The sequence below is a fragment of the Schistocerca gregaria genome, chromosome 4, assembly GCF_023897955.1.
Source record: "Schistocerca gregaria isolate iqSchGreg1 chromosome 4, iqSchGreg1.2, whole genome shotgun sequence".
Lineage (NCBI taxonomy): Eukaryota > Metazoa > Arthropoda > Insecta > Orthoptera > Acrididae > Schistocerca > Schistocerca gregaria.
The window spans coordinates 442,130,266-442,154,732 of NC_064923.1; the positions used below are offsets into that span (position 1 = coordinate 442,130,266).

Sequence of the window (24,467 nt, forward strand, 5' to 3'; positions counted from 1 at the left end):
TGTACGTACACACATGCAGCACTAAAGTAGCCATATTTCCCTAAATAGAAGTTGGTTTGTCACACGTTCTTCCTCTATACCTCGTACAAATGCAAATGTGGAGTTTCAGTACAATGATCCAGACTTGAGAAGAGCAACATTTGGACAGGCCTCATCATTCTGGGTGAATCAGCACGGCAGTAGTCCAACGTCAAAAGCCACATGGATCATACTGCCAATGATTTTCAGTTCAGCTGTATTTTAATAATTTCATTCAAACTCCACATTTTCAATTCGACGATCCAAAAGGGAAGAGCGTACGATGGCACAGCAGCTTCTATTTTTGGGAAATACGACTGTAATTACTACATGTGTTTCACACATTGTTTAAACCAAATGTCTGGGTTTTTGCCACATAGTACCGCATTGATAACATGCCGGTCGTAATTCTCTGTTAGACAGCATTGTTTCTTCTGTGACCTGGGCTTTTATGGTATTTAAATTAATTAAGGCTCAAACATTGATTCAACCAAAATGCAGAGTGTTAGAGAAAAATAACCTTGATGGGTGGTAGAACAGACATATTTCCGTACCTTAAAATCATTTTTATTCGCTTCTAGTTGGTCAAGCAGGGTACTTCTCTTGTGAGTAGGCTGAGATAAGCAACTTATGGCCGACAATGAATACTTCAGGTGCAAAGTACTGTAGAAAGCTGGCTAAAGTTCTCTAAAAAGAACTGTTCGAACTCAACAGTTTCAGAAGATTGAGTTAAAGATTCGTGAACAAGTATACACCAACTTGCCCGTGAAATTTACGCGAAGAAAAATATAGTGTAGAGAGCACTGACAACGCAGCTATTACACCAGTTATCACAAACAATGTGCCCATTCAAATATGACCAGATAATTTCCGTATCGTTGTAATGCGTGCGTGTTTCTGGCGGTCGTCCGTTTGAATAGTTAAGCCATGTTGTTCAGGCCAATAAAAAACCAAATACTTATTTCCGACCATTAGCTCCTTAGTTTTAAGTAATCACTATAGGACCCTCTACTGTATGTACAATTTTGACACTGAGCTTTTAGGACATCATGTATGACGCCACCATACAGCTGTCTTTCCCAGTTGCTGATGGAACTGCTGATTATTTTTGGTGTTTTGCTTTCATTGTTAATACAATGAGGTGACAATAGTCACTGGATACCTACTAATATCGTATCGGACCTCCTTTTGTCCGGCGTAGTGCAGTAACTCGACGTGGTATGGACTCAGTAAGTCTACAGAAGACCCTTGGAGAAATATTGAAGCATGCTGCGTCAATAGCCGTCGACAGTTGGGTAAGTGTTGCCGGTACAGGATTATGTGCACCAATTGACCTCTCAATACGTACCATAAATGTTCGTTAGGACTGATGCACGGCGTTCTGGGTGGCCAAATCATTCACTCGAACTGTCCAGAATGTTCTTGGAACCAATAGCGAACATTGGTGGCCCAGTGACATGGCGCATTGTCATCAGGAAAAAAATCCATCGTTGTTCGGGAACATGAGGTCCATGAATGGCTAAAAATGGTCTCCAAATAGCCGAATATAATCATTTCCAGCCAGTGATCGATTCAGTTGGACCAGAGGACCCAGTCCATTCCATGAAAACACAGCCTGCACCATTATGGAGCCACCTTGATAAAGGTCGGATTGTAGCCTATCGCGATTGCGGATTATCGTATTGCGACATTGCTGCTAGCGTTGGTCGAGATCCAATTACTGTTAGCAGAATATTGTATCAGTGGGTTCAGGAGGGTCATATGAAACGCTGTGCTGGATCCCAACGGCCTCGTATCACTAGCAGTCGAGATGATAGGCATCTTATCCGCATGGCTGTAACGGATCGTGCAGCCACGTCTCGATCCCTGAGTCAACAGGTGGGGACGTTTGCAAGACAACAACCATCTGCACGAACAGTTCGACGACGTTTGCAGCAGCATGGACTATCAGGTCGGAGACCATGGCTGCTGTTACCCTTGGCGCTGCATCACAAACAGGAGCGCCTGCGATGGTGTACTCAACGACGAACCTGGGTGCACGAATGGCAAAATGTCATTTTTTCGGATGAATTCAGGTTCTGTTTACAGCATCACGATGGTCGCATCCGTTTTTGGTGACATCGCGGTGAACGCACATTGGAAGCGTGTATTCGTCATCGCCATACTGGCGTATCACCCTGCGTGGTGGTATGGGGTGCCATTGGTTACACGTCTCGGTCACCTCTTGTTCGCATTGACGGCACTTTGAACAGTGGACGTTACATTTCAGATGCGTTACGACCCGTGGCTCTACCCTTCATTCGATCCCTGCGGAACCCTACATTTCAGCAGAATAATGCACGACCGCATGTTGCAGGTCCTGTACGGGCCTTTCTGGATACAGAAAATGTTCGACTGCTGCCCTGGCCAGCACATTCTTCAGATCTCTCACCAGTTGAAAACGTCTGGTCAATGATGGCCGAGCAACTGGCTCGAACTACTGTTGATAAACTGTGGTATCGTGTTGAAGCTGCATGGGCAACTGAACCTGTACACGCCATCCAAGCTCTCAACGTCCAGGCGTATCAAGGCCGTTATTACGGCCAGAAGTGGTTGTTCTGGGTCCTGATTTCTCAGGATCTATGCACCCAAATTGCGTGAAAATGTAATCACATGTTAGTTCTTGTATAATATATTTGTCCAATGAATACCGGTTTATCATCTGCATTTCTTCTTGGTGTAGCAATTTTAATGGCCAGTAGTGTAAATAAAAATTGTAGCAGTTGGATATGGCTCGAATACGGCAAGCACGTTGAAGTGGACGTAGTTATTCAGAGATAGAAAGACTAGCACAGGATAGACTCGAGTGGGGGGCCCCACAAAACCGAACTTCGGAGTGAAGACCACAACAAAAATAAGAGGAACTTCAAGCCACCGCCTCTCCTTTCCTACCTAGCCGAATACTCCCAGTATCAAATTATCCTCCACAGGGATTGGAACCGGCTACCTCCGAGTGCCTTTCCACAAGCTCCTGTTAAGACTTGACTACAGAGACATGGAGAACGTAAGTAACAATGAAAGAAAGGAGTACCTGGTGGGGCTTCCTGTGCACGCCGGGCGCGGCCACGAGGAAGGCGGTGGGCCCCGGCTCTCGCAGGAGCAGCAGCCGCTGCCGGCCCTCGGCCACCTGGCGCAGGCGGTCCTCCACCGCGGGCGGGCAGCGCGCACGCCACAGGCTGTGCCGCTGCATCGCTGCAGACAGACCACTCTACCATTACCAGGCCAGCGCACAGGACTATTTTCTGGGGGGGAGGGGCAAATTGAAAGGAGGATTTTACCTAGTGTGACTTTTTTATATTATAGTATACACTGACAAGCCAAGACCTTATGATCACTACAAAGCTGTGGCGTTGCCGACACGTGACGCCGTGACAAAAGTATGTAAACGGAACAGAGACGGACGGGACATCACCCTAACGAAGATATGGGCTACAAATTGGGATATCCATTGAGATAAGCGACTTTGACAAAGGGCAGGTTACTATTACGCAGAACCTAAGAACGAGTATATGCAAAACGGCGAAGCTGGTCGAACGTTCACGTGTTACTGTAGTGAGCATCTAATCAAGCTGCGGGCCTGTGGGGTATCGTCTCAGTTGGATTAGTGATTTCCTGTCAGGAAGGTCGCAGTTCATAGTAACAGACGGCAAATCATCGAGTAAAACTGAAGTGATATCAGGTGTTCCCCAGAGAAGCGTCCTGGGACCTCTGCTGTTCCTGATCTATGTAAATGACCTGGGTGACAATCTGAGCAGTTCTCTTAGGTTGTTCGCAGATGATGCTGTAATTTATCGTCTAGTAAGGCCATCCAAAGACCAGTATCAGTTGGAAAGCGATTTAGAAAAGATTGCTGTATGGTGTGGCAGCTTGCAATTGACGCTAAATAATGAAAAGTGTGAGGTGATCCACATGAGTTCCAAAAGAAATCACTTGGAATTCGATTACTCGATAAATACTACAATTCTCAAAGCTGTCAATTCATCTAAGTACCTGAGTGTTAAAATTAAGTACAACTTCAGTTCGAAAGACCACATAGATAATATTGTGCTGAAGGCGAGCCAAAGGTTGCGTTTCGTTGGCAGGACAATTAGAAGATGCAACAAGTCCACTAAAGAGACAGCTTACACTACACTCGTTCGTCCTCTGTTAGAATATTGCTGCGCGGTGTGGGATCCTTACCAGGTGGGATTGACGGAGGATATCGAGGTATCGAGGGGGTGCAAAAAAGGACAGCTCGTTCTGTATTATCACGTGATAGGGGAGAGAGTGTGTCAGATATGATACACGAGTTGGGATGGAAGTCATTAAAGCAAAGACGTTTTTCGTCGCGGCGAGATCTATTTACGAAATTTCAGTCACCAACTTTCTCATCCGAATTCGAAAATATTTTGTTGAGCCCAACCTACATAGGTAGGAATGACCATCAAAATAAAATAAGAGAAATCAGAGCTCGAACAGAAAGGTTTAGGCGTTCATTTTTCCCGCGCGCTGTTCAGGAGTGGAACGGTAGAGAGATAGCATGATTGTGGTTCGATGAACCCTCTGCCAAGCACTTAAATGTGAATTGCAGAGTAATCATGTAGATCTAGATGTAGAAAGACAGCGAAACTATCACCAGGTGCTAAATAGTTGGACGGTCACGACTCTTCACATAACATGGGGTTCGGAGGCTTCTCTGTAAAGGAGGATATATGGGGATCTGTGGCTTCTCTGTCGAAAGAACACAATGCTGGTGGACGCATAAGTGTTTCGGAGTACACCGTTCATCGAACATTGTTGAACATGGAACTCCGCGGCAAACCACGCCTACGTGTTCACATGTTGACCCAACGACATCGTCAATTGCGATTGGAATGGACACGGGACCATCGGGATTCGGTCGTGACCCATCAAAACGTGTTGGCTCTTCGAGTGAATCACATTTTTGCTACACTAGATAGATGATCTTCATAAACGCCCTCATCGACGTGAACGACGGCCCGTGCAGCGCGCCAAGGACGCAGGTTGGTGGGAGTAGTATGATGATACGGGAGACATTCTCCTGCACTTGCATGGAACCTGTTGTAGTAATCGAAGGGACGCCGACAGCTGCGAACCAACTGCATCCCTTAATGCTTGATGTCTTGCCCGACGGCGATGTCATCTTTCAGCAGTATGTCTCGGAGCTATAATCATGCTACAGTGGTTTGAGGGGCATTACAGTGAACTCACGTTGATGTCTCGGCGACCTATGGAACCCATCTGGGTCACTATCGCGCGCCATCAACGCGTACACAAATCAGTGGCCTGTTATTTACGCGAATTACATGACCTGTGCGTAGACATCTAACGCCATATACCTGCCCAGCAAACTGTCGGTTCCCTGATACGTAGAATCGGTGATGTATTTCTTCCAAAGACGTACAAACTAGCCATTAAGCAGGTGATCATAATGTTTTGGCTCATCAGTATAAATACAGATTCGATTAAACCGTTTAATAGATCAGACATGAGGACAAGTGTGTGTGTGTGTGTGTGTGTGTTGGGGCTTACGGGCGCTCAACGTGGAAGTCATCAGCGCCCTGACACATATTAAAAGAAACAAATGTGAACAAATTTAGTAAAATAAAAGCATACACGTAAAGAAAGCGGGAAAAGATGAAAAATGCTATATAAGAAAATAAAACGTTGGACAAGACACAGAAATCAAAAACTTAAACCACATTCGTTTGAATATTTCCTAAAAGAGATGGCGGTTCTGCCACATCTTTTAGGAAATACTCAAACGAACGTGGTTAAAGTTTTAAAGTTCTGTGTCTTGTGCAATGTTTTCACCAAGATTTTTGGGAGAGGGTCTTAATTTGTTCACAGTATGACTCGTTCGCCCATATTTTACATATGTGGTCAGCCAGCGACAATTTTCTGTGGCATCCTTGACGCTCCTTTACAAGAATTGATCTGCTGTTTTCATTTGCCTTAAATGATACTAACGTGCTAATAGCTCAAATTTCTGCAAAACTACTAGATAAATGTTTACTTAATTTAAATCAGTCTTACTGAGGTATCAGTCTCACATAGAATGCAATAGAAATGCAAATACCTCGAAATTTCTATGAAAGTAACAAAGGTTACAAAAGAAAGCCAAATAATCGTGGGGATCGAGCTAAAATGTCACTTATAACATCGCGATTCACATCAATATCTTTTCTTCCACTGTCGCTTCCACTGTCGACCGTTGATAAGTTTTCAATCTACGCAGGCAGCTAAAACTTCGCTCACTAGTGAAGGCTGATACAGGAAGGGCAGCAGATGTTGAAGCAGTTTCGAGTGTTTGCGAAGGAAGCTTTCGAGCACGTCCCTAATGTTTCGATTGCGTTCTTCGGCTTGTCACTCTGGTCAACATTTTCCCGTTTCTTCTTCCATCTCTCGAATTCACTTTTTACAATTCTTTCTGAACTTGGGAGGTCACTTCTATAGGCGCGAATAGTGGACTGTGTATCTGAAAAGTTGACTCTAGTAATGAATTTTGAGCCGCGCCGTCTAAGGCGCCTTGTCACGGTCCGCGCGGCTCCCCCCGTCGGAGGTTCGAGTCCTCCCTCGGGCATGGCTGTGTGTGTCGTCCTTAGCGCAAGTTAGTTTAAGTTAGATTAAGTAGTGCGTAAGCTTAGGGACCGATGACCTCAGCGGTTTGGTCCCATAAGACTTTACCTCAAATTTCCAAAATCTCCAATGAATTTCGAGACAAAGTGCTGCAACTCAAGATGTCTAGAAAAAAGTTCTGACAACTCACTGTGTAACATCTTAATCTAAGGGATTTGTTTTCTGCGCGAAAGGCGTCTATTCACTTTACAGAAGTTTTCGAACAAACATACAAACCTTCAGTCGAATCTGTTCTATTCTGAAATAGCTCAGACGCAGCAATGTTAAACCCAAATTTTTTTTCCTGTATGGCTAAGCACGGCTCTGATCCTGGAGACTAAGGAAGCTAATTAGCTCAAAATCTGCCCTAATCCGGTCTTTTTCCAGCTACAGGGAAATCTTTACAGAAAAAAGATTTAGTAATGTTATGAAGCTGTTCACTATGTACCTTGCTTTACAGAAGGTGAAGCTTCATATACTTTCGTGAATCTTCGTCTGCTATTTTTCAACTCCTTTACACCTGAAACTCTTTTCACTTGACTTTCATTCATAACCAAGAGTGAATATGAGCCCAATCATTTCGAGAGGGGGGGGGGAGGCGCACGGGTCCCGTGGCACCCCTCCCTTCCCTCACCTGCGCGTCTGATCGTTACCAAACATTCTGATAAATTTATAAGACAGAGAATGGAGAGTGAAAGGGTGGGGATGAGTGGGAATTCGTGACTTCCAGCCGCACCGGGTATTGTGGTGGTGCAATGGGGAAAGTTGAAAACTTGTGTCGGACTCGGACTCGAATCCGGATTTACCGCTTCTTACGAAAGGTTACCTTAACCGCTTCGGTCATCCGAACACCGTCGCTGACCGACATAAATTTCCGACTTATCGCACGCTGCAGTGCAGCGTCCCTCTAAATGGGGTCTGAGCTTAAAACAATCATCACAGCCATCGTACGTACAGCAGCACAATCAGTTGCAGTGTGGAAACGGAAAACGTTCTAACAAGGAGACCACATGGGAGTCGGAATTTTGTAATTTTTTTTATATTTATGGTATGGAAAGTTCAGAACTCAAATATCAAATTCCAAAGCAGTTCGAAAAAAACTCTCAAAAATTCTCGATAAACTCGACCTGTGGAGTTTTCCGATAGCCTTTAATATCCTAAAGTAAGGTAGGTTTTTCAATAGGCAGTGTGGTTCTGTGGTAAAATGGTCGCTTGTCATGGAATAGACCTGTGTTTGATGCCTGGATACATAAACTTTTAAACAAAGGTCCATGTTCTGCAAGCATTTCCGTGAAATGTAAAATACATGAAGATCGAAAGAATTTAATGTGTACTTTGTTTTAATTTAACCAATCTTTACTAATAATCTTTTATAAAATACTAGTGAACCCAGCAATACTTCTCAGTTACTAAATATGCACGGGAATCGGAGATAACCCTAATCTCCTTCTCCCCCTCTCTCTGTCCATCTCCTCCTCACCCTGTGTCTGTCTATCGCCTGTGCTTCTCCTCCTCCATTATCTCTCTCCACTTTCCCTTCCCCCATCTTTCGGTCCACATCCTTCTTCCCCCTCTCTGTGTCCATTCCTCCCCCCTCTCTGCCATCTCCTCTTCCGCCCTCTCTCTGAACTGGAATCTTGTTTATTTTTATTGGCAATTGAAGTCACGTAATATCTCTCCTGCTGCTGGATCTATGAGAATAGTAGCCTAGCTTCAATGACAGTAATTCGCATAGTTTTAATATGCAAATGGCAACGGCCTTGCCGCAGTGGATACACCGGTTCCCGTGAGAGCACCGAAGTTAAGCGCTGTCGGGCGTGGCCGGCACTTGGATGGGTGACCATCCAGCCGCCCTGTGCTGTTCCCATTTTTCGGGGTGCACTCAGTCTCGTGATGCCAAATGATGAGCTACTCGACCGAATAGTATTGGCACTGGTCAAAGAAAACCATCATAACGGCCGGGAGAGCGGTGTGCTGACCACATGCACCTCCTGTCCGCATCCTCAACTGAGGATGACACGGCAGTCGGATGGTCCCGATGGGCCACTTGTGGCCTGAAGACGGAGTGCTTTAATATGCAAATGCGTCCAATTACAAAGCTTCGGGCGATTCAGATTCCGTAGTAATATTATGATCATAAGCCGATAAACAATAAATACAACTTTCCGGTTTTCTGTAAGGAAGAAAATAAAACAGTGCATAGTCGTGCATACAATTTTAGATTAAAATTCTTAAAATTATATATAAGCAGAAAGAATATATATTGGAGAAAAAATTTGATTAATTTTTAGATAAATCTATCGTGGTTAAAATTGTCTTCGAGAAAGATAACGAAATCGCACATTTTCGCAACACAGCATTTCCTTTCTCGCAGTTGGTTTTGAACAGAAAATCTGTACATTGTTGTTATAAAAATTATGTATCCTAAGTCTGTCTGAATGTTTGTTAGACTACTGTGTAAAATTTTTAAATAAACTTGTCACGAAATTCCGCTATTTTTGCTGACAATCGCTCCTTATTATATAGTACACATATTAAAAAATGTACAGCCTAAAATTTAACTTATGTCTGTGCGAACGATACAGTATATCCTCACTCAGTTTCAAGAATCTTAACTGACCAAAGCTGCTAGCAGAACTACCGCAGTCTATGGTAATTTATGATAGTCTACGACAATCTACAGTAGTTTTACAACTCTACATATACGCCCACTAAAAAGCGCGATGCGCTATATCAACCACAGGGGTCTAAAAAATGCCGGCGGTTGCTTGCCTCAGTTCTTTCAGAACAGAGAACTTTCCAGACGCTATTTTAATGTTCTACACGTAACGAATCAAAAACCTTGATTTTAAAATTAGTAGGGAGGCGTGCTTTTGCCGTTGAAGTTCCCATCCGCCAGTCAAGTTTTTTTTTTTTTTTTTTTTTAAAAGCCGGCAAATGTTCCCTCCGATCCAAAGAAAGATAGGAAGGAACTGCCTCTAACTTACAACTGTGTAGCCTTGTTCCCATTTTATCCAGCTGGCTACACAAGGGCGCGGAATATAAATTGGAATTAGATTGCTGATCTCAATAACCGGATAATGAAATAAAACAAAATCAAACGTCCAACAATCCATTGTCCACAGGCGTCGACATGTGATAGAAAAGTATTTTTTTAAATATAGATGTTAAATACACTCATAAGAAATTTGGGAAAGATGAAATTGCGAGGGTTGCCCTGAAAGTAATGCACTGCATTTTTTTTCTTCAACAATTCTTTATTGAACATAATGACAATTACACGCCCTATTTTAACACGTAGTCTCCATCCCATTCCATGGCCTTCCTCCAGAGCGAAACAAGGGCGTGTATGCCCTGTCGGTAGCAATTCTTCTCCTGGTGGCGAAGCCAGTGCTTCACTGTGTGAATCATCTCCTTAGTGTCCTCAAAATGTCTTCCACAAATGGCATCCTTTAATGTCCCAAACATTAGGAAGTCCCAGGGGGATAGGTCAGGGCAGTAGGGCGGATGGGGTAACGCTATCCAACCCTGTTTTGCGATTTGTTCAGCAGTCCTCAGACTTGTGTGGGGCCGAGCTTTATCATGTTGTAGCAAAACGTCTCTTGGGTTGCTGTGGCGCCGAAGTCGCCGGAAGCGCGTTTTGAGTTTTGTTGCTGTGTTGACGTATGCTTCTGAATTAATGGTACCGCCTCTTGGCACTTCTGAATTAATGGTACCGCCTCTTGGCATCACATCAATGAGAATCATACCGTCACAGTCCCGGGACACGGTGATCATGACCTTACCGGCGGAAGCAGTTGCTTTTAATTGTTTCTTCTGTGGGGGATGGGAATGGCACCAGTCTATCGACTGTTGTTTTTTTTTTTTCGGGCTCAAAATGGTGAACCCAGGTATCAACACCTGTCACAATCCGAGGCAAAAAGGCCTCCCCCTCAGCTTCAAAACGTTGCAACAAATCAAGACAAATGTTTTTTTCTGTGCGATTTGTGATCCACCATTAGACACCGAGGGACTCATCTTGTACATACTTTTGAATATCCAAGAGTGCGAATATTTTATCCACACTTCCTTTGCTGATTGACAGATGCAGCGCCAACTGCCCAGTCGTAATGCGTCTACCCTCCCGAATAACATCAGCTCGCTGCAACATGTCAGATGTGACAGCCATGGATGGTTCCCCAGACCGCTGCAAGCCGTGGAGCAGCGCCGAACCGCCTTCTGACGACCTCACCTTCCGTGCCCAGCGACTAACTGTACTTCTGTCAACAGCAGCTGCTCCATAGACTGTGCACAAGCGTTTGTGAATATTCCCCACAATTTCTTTATCTGCGGTGACAAATTCATTGACGGAACTTGCTTGTAACATACATCACCTACAGATGCCATTTTATAACTGTCCTGCAGCTACGCTATCTGTCAGAAGTGATGGAAACTTGGCGCGCTCGCTCAGGAGACTTCAAATAATACGTACGTAACGTTTCGCATTCGTAGTTTTGTTTTCGGCTGAGAAGAAAAATGTGGTGCATTACTTTCTGGGCAACCCTCGTACGAATGGGGAACGACAGTTAAGTACCTCTTCCAATAAGAAATGCCGAATACAGAATTCTTGTTGCCACTGAAAACTTTTAAGTAACCAACCTGCAATTAAAGCTAAGAGACACTTTTCGGTATTTAGTAACATAATTTAGCACGCAGTTTTGTTGCTCAACAAAGACTGAAGTGTAACACATTCACGCCGACGTTTACCACGGCCGACTCCCGCTACAACCTCCCATCGGACGGCGTGTACCACCGGTGTTCACGCGAGACTCTCCCAATTATGCTACTAGCAATACAAGAACGACAATAACGTGTGATATATTACTTAGCAACCAGGCGCAAAGAACAGCTCTGAATATAATTTTGTGTGACCCTTCAACGAGAGAGCTTTCTGAGCGAATGAAGTATCTCATAATTTGCGATTACTTTACTGTAAAATTACTTTTATGATCTCTCGTTATTTTAAAAATAAAAGGTCGATGTATTAAAACAGTAGCCTTGGGCATTTGGATACGACCGCTCCTCCATGGCGAGAAACAGGAAATGCGACGCCGTCAGATGAACGAATGTGAGCGGCCCCACAGCGATAAACGCAATTCGCAGCGCCGGCATGAAGGTGTTAAGAGCATCGTCCTGTTGGTGGGATAGTCACTGGATCAAAAAACTCTTCAAATGTGTGTGAAATCTTATGGGACTTAACTGCTAAGGTCATCAGTCCCTAAGCTTACAGAATACTTAACCTAAATTATCCTAAGGACAAACACACACACCCACGCCCAAGGGAGTACTCGAACCTTCGCCGGGACCAGCCGCACAATCCATGACTGTAGGGCGTAGACCGCGCGGCTAACTGGATCAAGTTAGTGTTTTTTTAAGAATCAGTTGTGTCATTCGCTATAGAGCACTCACAAATACCTTAAATGAAGATAGCAAAATGGCGGTTTAACCAGTCCCCCCTCCCTCTGTCCCAACCTCGCTATCTTAAAATAAAAGTTCAATATTGTACCTCAGAAACTAGTAGATGCCAGAAATGACAATGTTGTGAGAGTGCGCCCTCTTAAGCGTCATTTTGGTTGCGCGTTTATCGTAGATGATCTGAAAATGATGCAGTCCTAAGAAAACTGAAATAAGATTATCGGACAGGTAAATGTTTTCTATTATATTTCATTTCACACAGTGGGAGTTCTGAGCAGCATAAGCTTTACGATTCACAGTTACTTTGCTATCTGATGGTACAATTTATGATGTTTCCATGTATGTCACTTGAAAGAAATGACATCAAGTCTTTGATAATTTTTGATGCTGCGTCCCGAATAACCTAATTTAGTGCAAGTGTGTTTCGAGTATGCGAAAACTCCTCTACAAGTTGTAGTCAAGCAATTGCCTATTTATGTTCGTAATTTTGTTTCCCAAAAGAAAATGGGTTTTTGTTTGGAAGGGCCCACAAATAACCTTGTTAAATTTCAGATTTCTAGTTTCAGATAAAATGCTACTCATAGTAGTAACAGAAATACCAAATGACGTTTGCAGAATATTAAAAATGTTTATTGAGAGAGTAACACTCGCTGCGATAAAGTCTTCGGCGCATACGACCACTTCCTTAAGCCGTCGTGGAAGTGATCACCACGTGGCTTCGTGTACCTTTCTACTTTCCCTTGAGCAGCGCACCACTATTTTCACAACTTGGTCTAAATAACAAAAACAGTTATTATTTAACCATCTCAGATTTTCAGTGCAACAAACGTATCGAATACACATGACGTACTTTGAAGTGTGGAAATTTATCTTCTTTGGAACATATAAATTTTATTTACAATTACTGGCTCTGTTAGATAGTTCTACTGAATACGCACAAAACTTCTCCTGGAACGTGTGATGAGATGTGTCTGGCGCTATATATTTCACAACTTTTGTCTCTTATAGTGACTGCAGCATTCCTGTTTCTTCGTGTAGAGTGGCCTACCAATGAAAGATTCTGTAGGACAGAGCTTTCCAAACTGGGTGTCCTAACACCCGAGGGTGTTGAATTGTAGCATTAAGCGTGTCGTGATACTAATAAATCTGAAATGTAAAAAAATGAGCTTATAATAAAATAATACAAAAATCCTTCCCTTCGACCAGTATAACCATAAATCACCTATTAAACGAGTTATCGCTAAGTTGAATTCTGCTTCCAATTACGGAATTAGATGTCTCATTTCTGTTGCTGTACATAGGCGCTCTCTATGCTCCATGTCTTAATAAGCTATTTGGGTGGTGATAGTGGAAGATTGCACACGTTTCCTTTGGTCTGTTCCTTTGTTTCCCACCTGTAATTATTTTACTTCTTTCAAAATGATATAATTTATAGAAATCATCAGAGACAGATAACTTCATTGTCAGAGAGAGATCTTTGGCAGTTTATGAAACATCAGATGAAGAGCAAGTCAGACAATTTGTCTGAAGCCTCAGTAGATACAGAGCAACAATTATTAAAATTTTGTATTTGTGCGTATCCACAGTTTGCAGGTGCTTAATAAACGTAAACATGCTCCATATTAGGCTGTAATGCGATGTTTATTTAATCGTGCGATTAGCTAACTTCAACGAGGCGTTATTGCCAAGTACATTTGTAGCATCTGTAATTCATGTCATTCTTAACTACAAGTAAAACTTAGTTTTATTCCGTCATTTTACGAAAAGATCCAAACTACAGACACCTTTCGGGATCATATTCTGAACTTTGCTCTGTGCACGAGAACATGGTAACTACTTTTTATTCGTAATTAAGAGTGATATGAAAATAACATGAAATACAGATGTTACAATTGTGATTGACAATGACGCTTAGTCGAAATTAGATAATCGCACGATTAAATAAACATCGCATTGCAGCCTACTACGGACCATGTTTACGTTTATTATGAACAATACTCAATCAATGAGTCTCAAACTTCTGTTTGCAGTTGCAAAAACACAAAAATGGGGTTGTATAATTGAGAATACTTGAAAATGAGGTTAACGTGGTATGGAGATGAAGGCTGCCCTATGCCCGAACGTGTGAGGTTCCGTAAATGGATTCATAATACTGGCCAAACAACGAAACGAAAACTGAAAAACTGATTATTACACACTGCTTCCTACATAAAAAGCGTTCGTAGCAAACGATATTGGAAATGACTGAAATCAGTTCTGCACAAAACATAAAATGATAGATTAAGAGCATGAATCTCAAATCAGGACAAGGCAGACACGAGCCGAGCTAGAAACATAGCACTATAACCTCCTCGTTCATTCAGAAGTCAGCTGGCTATTCTGAGGAAGGAAGGCTTGATCGTGTGTATGAACTCAAGGATGTAACACTGCAGTTATTTGAGCAAGAAAAAAACCAGAGTTTCTGGGTGGATTAAAAGAAGATCTCTGGAGCACAAAGCTAGTTTCCTTTCTGATATATTTGAAATACTCAAGAAGACAAATGCTCGTCTACTAGGTAAGGGTGTAAATCTCCTTACGGCCACAGACAAAATTGTAGCCTTAAGAGATAAAGACGAGGTATAGTTGAGGAAACAACAGAAAGTAATTTAAAAATGTTTCCTTTGACGTTTAAATGTGCAGTTAGTAACAAAATACTACCATCAGTTCATGATCATTTAGTGCCAAGGTACGTGTATTTATGTACTTGCTCTATGTGATTTTGGCCTATCTTAATGTGACATGCAGGGACTCTGTTTCTACCTATTATCATTGTTTTCGTTTTTTGAGGGATGACATCTAGATCATATTCAGAGCTTTTTTGAGCAAGTCTATCGACAAGGTACTGCAAACTATCCTCGCTATCAGAAAATATTATTGTGTCTTCAGCATATCGGATGCTGTTGATAAATTTTCCATTTAAGAGCACTCCCATCTCTACTTCATCAAGAGGTTCCTTAAAGATGTGTTGTGAATAGATGATGAAAATCAGTGGGAATAATACACAACCCAGCCTTACACCTCGTGGAATGTCTGTCTTCTGTATTTTCTCTGTCCAGCCTCACAAAAGCCGGGTGGTTCCAATATACGTTCACTATCATACGTAGGTCTTTATCATTCAAACCAATGCTTCTTAAAATGTCAACAATATTCTGGTGTTTTACTCTGTAGAAAGCTTTCTGATAATAAATAAAGCAGGCATAAGTGTCGCAAATCACGTCTCTGCACCTTTGAAATAGTACCTGGATACTAAATAATGCTTCGCGCGTGCCAAATGCATTTCTGAAACCATGCTGTGTAGAAGAAATTTGTTCTTCACAGATCTTGTAAATTTTTTGGTGAATGACCCTGAGAAACATCTTTTGCAGGTGACTCATGAGGCTGATGGTCAATAAATTCGGATTTAAGCCATTCCCGTGGAATGTTACCAGAGTTGTATATGTCATTGAATACTGCAGTCAAAGATTTTAAATTATCCTCACAGAGCAGCTTGAGAATTTCGGCATTCGCATTGTCGGGACCAGGTGATTTACCATCTTTCATTCCATTTACCGCAGCTTGTACTTCTTCCAGCAGAATTCTAGGTCCTGTTTCGCAATATATTTGAGGAAGTTCTGGCCGGTTGTCATAAAAGAGTTGTTCTATGTATGTTTTCCATGTTTCTTTAAGCTCATCTCGTCCAACTATTATTATTCTTCATTATTCACTAACCTGTTTCCCGTCCTTTTTCAGTAATTTCCTGTCACTTCCCGGATCTACTGAAGAACGGGATATAACCGGTCGGCTTTGACCAATGACGTCAGAATTTGCCAGAGAACATTTATTACACAGATGTAACAGCTGAGAGGAGTGTTCAGAAACAAAGGAATACAAGAGAGAAAAAATATGGTAGACATATATCAATGCCAGTAGTACATCGACCTTAATGTTAAGGATATCGCTTGTTTGTGTCCTAATACTCTGTGGAAAATAAAGGGGAAAAAAGTGATAGAAGTAGCGGTGGCATAGAATACCACACGTCAGATATATATGAGTTGTATCTCGAACCTCAGTCGAGCTGTATGGGTTAACTGCAGTACGGGATACAAATTTAACGTACGTCGATTACTTCGTTTTCGTTAGCCCTAGTATGCTGTTGTCCAGTTGAACTTTAGGTAACTGAAGTACGGGATACAAGTTTCACATGTGTTGTTTCTTTCGCCTCCGCTACCACTAATGGTCTGTTCTTACATACATAGTAGTACTACCGACAGCGGAAAGGTCTACGTACGTAATATTTGTATCCCATACTTCAGTATAGTATACAAATTTCACTGCTGTTGGTTTTCTTGTCGTCGCTAGCAAGACTATAACTTTCAGTCGATACTTTAAGTGTCCAAGGGAAAAAAAGAGAATTGTAGCCCTTTTTTAAGTATGGGATATATATATATATATATATATATATATATATAACTAGCGACGACAAGAAAACCAACAGCAGTGAAATTTGTATACCATTCTTTAGTTGAACTATATAGCGCAACTGAGGAATAGAATAGTAGTACTAACGAATGGGAATTAACATTTATAACACAGGTATTCTGTACTACAGGTATAATTGATATATGTATGTCACTTGAAGAATAGGATACTAGTGCTACGGAAGACGAATAATAGCGTCATACACAACATTTGCACCCTGCTCTTCAGTTGACCTATATAGGTAAATCACGTCAGTGTTACATATATCGCTCTTTTCGTACCAGTATTCCGTGCTTCAGTTGACCTTTAGACGTCAACTGAAGTACGGGATACAAATTTTACGTGTGGTGGTCTTTTCGCTTTTAGTGGTGATAGTCTAGACTCGAAAAAATCGTACTGATACCAGTGCTGGGAAAGGGAAGAAGAGCAACAGCTGCAAAATTTGTATTACGTACTGCAGTTGACGAAAACATACGTAACAGTGTAATACAACATTTGTAAAAATGGACAAATGCAGTAAAATAAAAAAACTGAACTTACCACAAGTAAACTCCTCCGCAATAAAAAACGAAGCTCGCCTAGAAAAACATCAACAAAAATCACATACCCACATACACAAGAAACGAAACCACACACACAAACTCACATGCACCCGCAACCTTCATGCCAATCTGAAATTAACTAACAAATTTTGGGCGATACATTTGCCCAACACGTTTAAGAAAACACTAAAACGGGCAATACGTATCCATGAATATTCATTTAAGTGACTCTGTAATGTCGAAATCCGTCGTTTCTCCATCCCTACAACAGATTTAATAGCTGGCCAATAACCTTCTATGCTATTTGTACAAGCCCCAGTGGATAAAGTTCTGAATTCAATATTGTGATTAACAACAAGATGCTGGTAACCCCTATTCCCCAAATCCCTATATGAAAAAAATCTGAGAACACTATGGAACCCTCTGCAACATGATCTTCAATTAATATGACCAAAACTTCCTTCGTTCGATTGGAAACCACTTTAAAAACTACATCGTCACATTCTTGACCTAAAACTACAGCCCCCCAAACCCATAATCCTACCGGAGGTCCACCCCACCCGTCGATTTCGACTATAACACCCCCCACCCCTTTAACGGCACCCTATACTTTATGTATTCCCCACAAGCTTCCTACAAAAGGATACCAATCTACAACCGTACGCTCACTCACACGACGTTCATGCACACAAACACCAACAGTATGTAATTTTTATGATATCCCTCAAAGCGAGATTAGATTTCTCGAGCCACGTTCCTCGTCTAATGGACCGCCATAACCGATCTTCGCTGCAGCGCCATACGAATAAGTCGTGAGTACGGCGAAGAGACACACTTGTCAAACGCATATGTTCGCCGCACTCACGACATCGAGCATAATCGGCAACGAGACCATACATTTGTAAAAATCGAATCGTGGCCAACATGTCTACACCCATAGCCTCCGTTAAATCATCCAGATTCATTGGAACAGACAAATCCATAACCCACAAACGAAAATGAAAAACTAAAAGCTCTCCTAAAATAAAAGAACTATGATTCCAAATTATCTCAAACTCACTAAGAATGAAATCAAGTACCGATTGAATTGTTAACAACCAATTATTTAAATCAATGCACACGAAAAAAATTTACCCAATATCTAGCGCTCTTTTTTAAAACCACATTCAATTTTTTAAATGTACAATGATGACGCGTATCCGCAGCAGACAACCGTTTTACTATCTATAGCTGGAAAATAAAAACATTAATATCTATGAACAACGTGTGACGTCTTTAGTCAAAGCCGACGGGTTGTATCCCGTGCTTCAGTAGACCCCACTTTCCTGACTTTTTTTATGAATATTGAAACTATCATGCTTCAATTGTAATTTCTCTATTTCTTTGCACTGTTCCTGTATTTCTCTTTCCTTAGCTTCTCGTATCCGTTTCCTCATCTCGTTGTTGATATTTTTGTATTCATCAGGATTACTTTTCACTTTCCTCCTTCTGTCCATCATTTTAAGTATATCTTGAGTCATCCATGACTTCTGTTTGGTGACACTGGATTTCAGATGTTCTTCTTTAACTGATATCACTATAGAGTTTATATTTTTTATTTTCTCTTCGGTGCACAAGTTAACTGACAGCGACTTTAGTTTATTATTAGGTTGAACTCCTGCATTTTCTCTCATGGAAGATTCTTTCAGTTTGCGGATATAGTAAATTTTGACTTTTTTCTTTTGAGCTCTCTTCATTCTGATTTTAAAGACACCAACTAGGTGAACGGGGTCTGAGTTAATGTCGGCACCTGGATAGGTTTTCGTTGAGAGACAGCTGTTTATATACCTTTGATTTATCAAGACATAACCAATCTGATTCCGCTTAATATTTTCGTCTGAATCTCTTGGGGACTTCCAGATATAAAGACGTCTGGGTGGTAGTGTGAAGAATGTGTTAGCTATTACGAATCTCCACTCTCCTGCAAATGCACTGAATAGTTCGCCTCTCATTCCTTTCACCAAGTCCATATGGACCTATAATGTCGCCTTCGGATCCCCTTCCTATTTCAGCATTAAAATCTCCCATCATTACTGTAAGATCTTTCTTCGGTAGTTGTTGCAAAACACCTGAGATTTGGAAATAAAATTCTGCAACTTCTTCATCACTATGATCTGTTGTTGGTACGTAGACCTGAATAATGTTCAGTTGTACGACTAGAGCACTCATTTGGAGTAGCGTCACTCTCTCAGAAACAGGTACACAATTAGTGACACATTCTGCGATTCCTTTCGATACTATAAATCCCACTCCAGACTTATACTGTCCTTTAGATGTTCCTGAGTAGTAAATTCTGTGTCCATTGATGTTACAAAGACCTGAACCTGGCCGTCGCATTTCACTAGTGCCCATGATCTTGAAGTGCATTCTTTCCATTTCGTGGATTGCATTGTTGATTTTTCCAGCCTGATCCATCGTATTCACATTCCACGTGCTTATCTTTACACTACAGTTCAACGATAATCTCTTCTTTGTGACGGCGTTGCTCAAAACTGTTCCCCCCCTCCCCAGAGATCCGATTGGCGGACTTGAAACTCCGGATAATTTGGTTTTGAACACAGCCATGATGTGTAACTAGAGAAATCTATAGGATCTTTACTGTGGTGGTTTCTCGTTGCTTGCACATTCTGATGCCGTTGACCAGTCCGGTTCTTCCGCCTTCAGGGACGATTCCTCATCCCAAGGACAACAGAGTGCCCTATCCTTTACCCGCTCATCCGCCCTCCAGGGAGGCTAACTATGAAATATTATGGCTTTAGAACCAAACATGCAACTAAAAATTAACAATAGAAAAATAATTACAAAAATTTTAAAAAATTAACAATAAATCCACCACCATTTCAAAACAGAAACCTAACTCTTTTTTGGCACATACATTCTACCCGCACCTTCCAGAAAAACGCCAAACAAACACCGATTTGGTGGAATATTTTTTCTCCAGGCATACTCATCTAAATGACTGCAGCACTGAAACTTTTCCGGGTCCAATAATACTTTTTATAGCCCCCCCCCCCCCGCCCCCCCAAATACTCTTCATTTCTGTTTTTATTTGCCCTTGTTTTTTAGTCTCTAAATTCAACGGAATGATTCACAGCTGAATGCATGTACCCAACTTCATCTAACCCCTTGTAGCTGTCCCACCCATCTTACATTATAATTGAACCATCTGCTAAATGGAGAAGAATGATTACATGAAACAACTGTGCCCCATACCCATGGTCCAAAAACATCATACCCTCTCTCGTCTTTCTTTTTTTTGTGCAAATTGTAACTAATCTACACTCCTGGAAATGGAAAAAAAGAACACATTGACACCGGTGTGTCAGACCCACCATACTTGCTCCGGACACTGCGAGAGGGCTGTACAAGCAATGATCACACGCTCGGCACAGCGGACACACCAGGAACCGCGGTGTTGGCCGTCGAATGGCGCTAGCTGCGCAGCATTTGTGCACCGCCGCCGTCAGTGTCAGCCAGTTTGCAGTGGCATACGGAGCTCCATCGCAGTCTTTCACACTGATAGCATGCCGCGACAGCGTGGACGTGAACCGTATGTGCAGTTGATGGACTTTGAGCGAGGGCGTATAGTGGGCATGCGGGAGGCCGGGTGGACGTACCGCCGAATTGCTCCACACGTGGGGCGTGAGGTCTCCATAGTACATCGATGTTGTCGCCAGTGGTCGGCGGAAGGTGTACGTGCCCGGCGACCTGGGACCGGACCGCACGGATGCACGCCAAGACCGTAGGATCCTACGCAGTGCCGTAGGGGACCGCACCGCCACTTCCCAGCAAATTAGGGACACTGTTGCTCCTGGGGTATCGGCGAGGACCATTCGCAACCGTCTCCATGAAGCTGGGCTACGGTCCCGCACACCGTTAGGCCGTCTTCCGCTCACGCCCCAACATCGTGCAGCCCGCCTCCAGTGGTGTCGCGACAGGCGTGAATGGAGGGACGAATGGAGACGTGTCGTCTTCAGCGATGAGAGTCGCTTCTGCCTTGGTGCCAATGATGGTCGTATGCGTGTTTGGCGCCGTGCAGGTGAGCGCCACAATCAGGACTGCATACGACCGAGGCACACAGGGCCAACACCCGGCATCATGGTGTGGGGAGCGATCTCCTACACTGGCCGTACACCTCTGGTGATCGTCGAGGGGACGCTGAATAGTGCACGGTACATCCAAACCGTCATCGAACCCATCGTTCTACCATTCATAGACCGGCAAGGGAACTTGCTGTTCCAACAGGACAATGCACGTCCGCATGTATCCCGTGCCACCCAACGTGCTCTAGAAGGTGTAAGTCAACTACCCTGGCCAGCAAGATCTCCGGATCTGTCCCCCATTAATCATGTTTGGGACTGGATGAAGCGTCGTCTCACGCGGTCTGCACGTCCAGCACGAACGCTGGTCCAACTGAGGCGCCAGGTGGAAATGGCATGGCAAGCGGTTCCAGAGGACTACATCCAGCATCTCTACGATCGTCTCCATGGGAGAATAGCAGCCTGCATTGCTGCGAAAGGTGGATATACACTGTACTAGTGCCGACATTGTGCATGCTCTGTTGCCTGTGTCTATGTGCCTGTGGTTCTGTCAGTGTGATCATGTGATGTATCTGACCCCAGGAATGTGTCAATAAAGTTTCCCCTTCCTGGGACAATGAATTCACGGTGTTCTTATTTTAATTTCCAGGAGTGTATTTCTGTAATAACCACAGGCCCACTAATTTTGCCATTTTTCGTCACAAAATCCGAAGAAATTTCCAAGCAAATCAAATACCTATATGTAACAGTCTTGCGGTCTGTCTCACATTCATGAGCAGCGAGCCAAACAGGAGATTTCAAACAAAAAGTAGGATAGTAATAAAACAATTTTCATAGGTAGCCTTGATTTCTCAAACCACGTCCGTCGACAAACATACTGCAAGTCACGATCTTGAACACTGCCACATATATAAACCGCTGGTGCGTTTCTTAGAAATCTTGGACAATGTCATGTAGCAACCACAAACTCTACATCTACAATAACCAGTTCACTGTGTGTTGAAACTGATGACATTCATTGGTTTCCTCAGTTCAACAGTGAAGCGAACGTGAGAAATTTGTGGTTCTCCACTCCCTCTACTTTCCACTGTTTTCATAATCAGGAGCAGAACTAAGCCCCATAACTGGCTCCATATTTCTCGATGCCACTAATAATTCGAAAGCAAATACAAATCCCGCTCATACTTACGTCAAAGACAGACTTTTGTTTCTGATAAATATCAAAGATTAACAAATTACTTTCTCTATAAACCAACGAGATTACGATCGATAGGATGTAAGCACTGAGGTAAAAAAAGGAAATAGATGTCATTACGTTACAAAGTTGAAGCCGATGTCCGCCATCCTAACTTCAACAGCTACAAGGATGTACATACAGGGTCCCAATTATGACCTACATGAAATTAAATCGTCAGAACTTCTGAAGGATTTGCATTAGGGCATTCAGACTTCACGGATGGCAGCGGAGCATGATGGGAATTAATATGCGCTGCGTGGTTTAGCAACGAAGTCCACTTTAATTTGGATAGGTCCATCAATAAGCAAAATTGGCGCATTAGGGGGATTGAGAATCAGCATTTCGCGATCCAGAAGTCTCTTCAGCCTCAACAGGTGACTGCATGGTGTGCAATGTCTAGTCATGGAATAATCGGTGCGATACTTCTTGATGGCATGGTGACTATCGAATGGTACGTGAACGTTTCGAAAGGTGATTTTATCCCCGTTATTCAAAATAACCTTGATTTCGTCAAGATGTGGTTCATGCAAGACGGAGCTCGACCCCATCGAAACAGGAGAGCGTTTGTTATCCTGAAGGAGCACTTTGGTGATAGCATTCTGGCTCTGGGGGTACCCAGAGACCATTGGCATGGGACTTGATCGGCCGCCATGTTCTCCGGATCTGAACTCATGCGACTCCTTTTTGTGGGGCTATATTAAAGACAATGTGTACAGCAATAAAGTCCCAACAACTCAGCAGACCATGCAGAATTTCGCCATTCGTCTACCCCACGTCATCGTCAATGACGGCAGGCGTATAGAACATGTCATAACCTAAATCCGAACATGTCATAACCTAAATCTGAATATCTGTAGTGACGTTTGTTGTGATTGGCAGGAGAGCCAACCCCGTATATGTAAAGGAAGCCAAAATGCACGCGTTTTAGCTCACACAGGTTTGCGTGAGGTCTGGAACATGACAAGGGAATTAGAATTGAGAAAAACGGACGTAGCTGGTGGAATACTTAACTTTAATCCATTAATGGAGGACGTCGCTCTTTATGGTACATGATTCACAATATCAATAGTACGGATACTGGCGCCTTGCTAGGTCGTAGCAAATAACGTAGCTGAAGGCTATGTTAACTATCGTCTCGGCAAATGAGAGCGTAAAAGTCAGTGAACCATCGCTAGCAAAGTCGGCTGTACAACTGGGGCGAGTGCTAGGAAGTCTCTCTAGACCTGCCGTGTGGCGGCGCTCGGTCTGCAATCACTCATAGTGGCGACACGCGGGTCCGATGTATACTAACGGACCGCGGCCGATTTAAAGGCTACCACCTATCAAGTATGGTGTCTGGCGGTGACACCACAACGTTTGCATATTGAATAGAGTGCGTGCACACCATAGTTCGTAACTAATTTACGTTTTGTTCATGTAGTTCAATAACTGGCACCGTGTATTTACAATTCCAGAAGAAAAAAATGACATTAAGTACGCCACATTAAGGTTGTCTATAGTACAAACAGGGGGGTCACAATCCTGCAACCGAAAGTCACTTACTCATTGATATAAAATGCCTGACACACTGCCACGTAAAATTTGAAACTAAACTGAGAAGATTCTCTTTGACAACTCCTATTCCGCTGAAGATTACCTGTTATTACAATGTGTTAATTGTGATGGGTAGGAACTACTAACATCTGCCTGCATTTAATTAAAAATGTAAAAACTAATAAATAATCAGCATGGAGGCATATTTAAAAAAAGTATGTCAATACATAATGTCTCGTTCCATTTCATTACGATTTATCGTGTAAATGACACATGGAAAATGAAACTAAGTAACTGACTATTGGCATATCACAAAGCATGATGTAGACTTATACACTTTGAAAACCTCAAAATTAAATTCAAAAGTAAAATCAAGCAGATGATCAAAGTATACGTACACTCCAATTGTGCTATATTTGGTTACTCCTGGAAAACTTCCAGAGTTATTAG

General features: G+C 42.6%; 1 protein-coding gene across 1 annotated transcript in view; it reads right to left on the minus strand.

The window, feature by feature from the left end:
- The window catches only part of LOC126267767 (E3 ubiquitin-protein ligase Zswim2-like), a 101,392-nt gene that overhangs the window by 59,930 nt on the left and 16,995 nt on the right, over positions 1-24,467 (minus strand). The window contains exon 4 of the mRNA XM_049973071.1: positions 3,089-3,249. Within this exon, the coding sequence (XP_049829028.1) occupies positions 3,089-3,249 (161 nt within the window). The remainder of the gene's footprint in view (positions 1-3,088; positions 3,250-24,467) is intronic.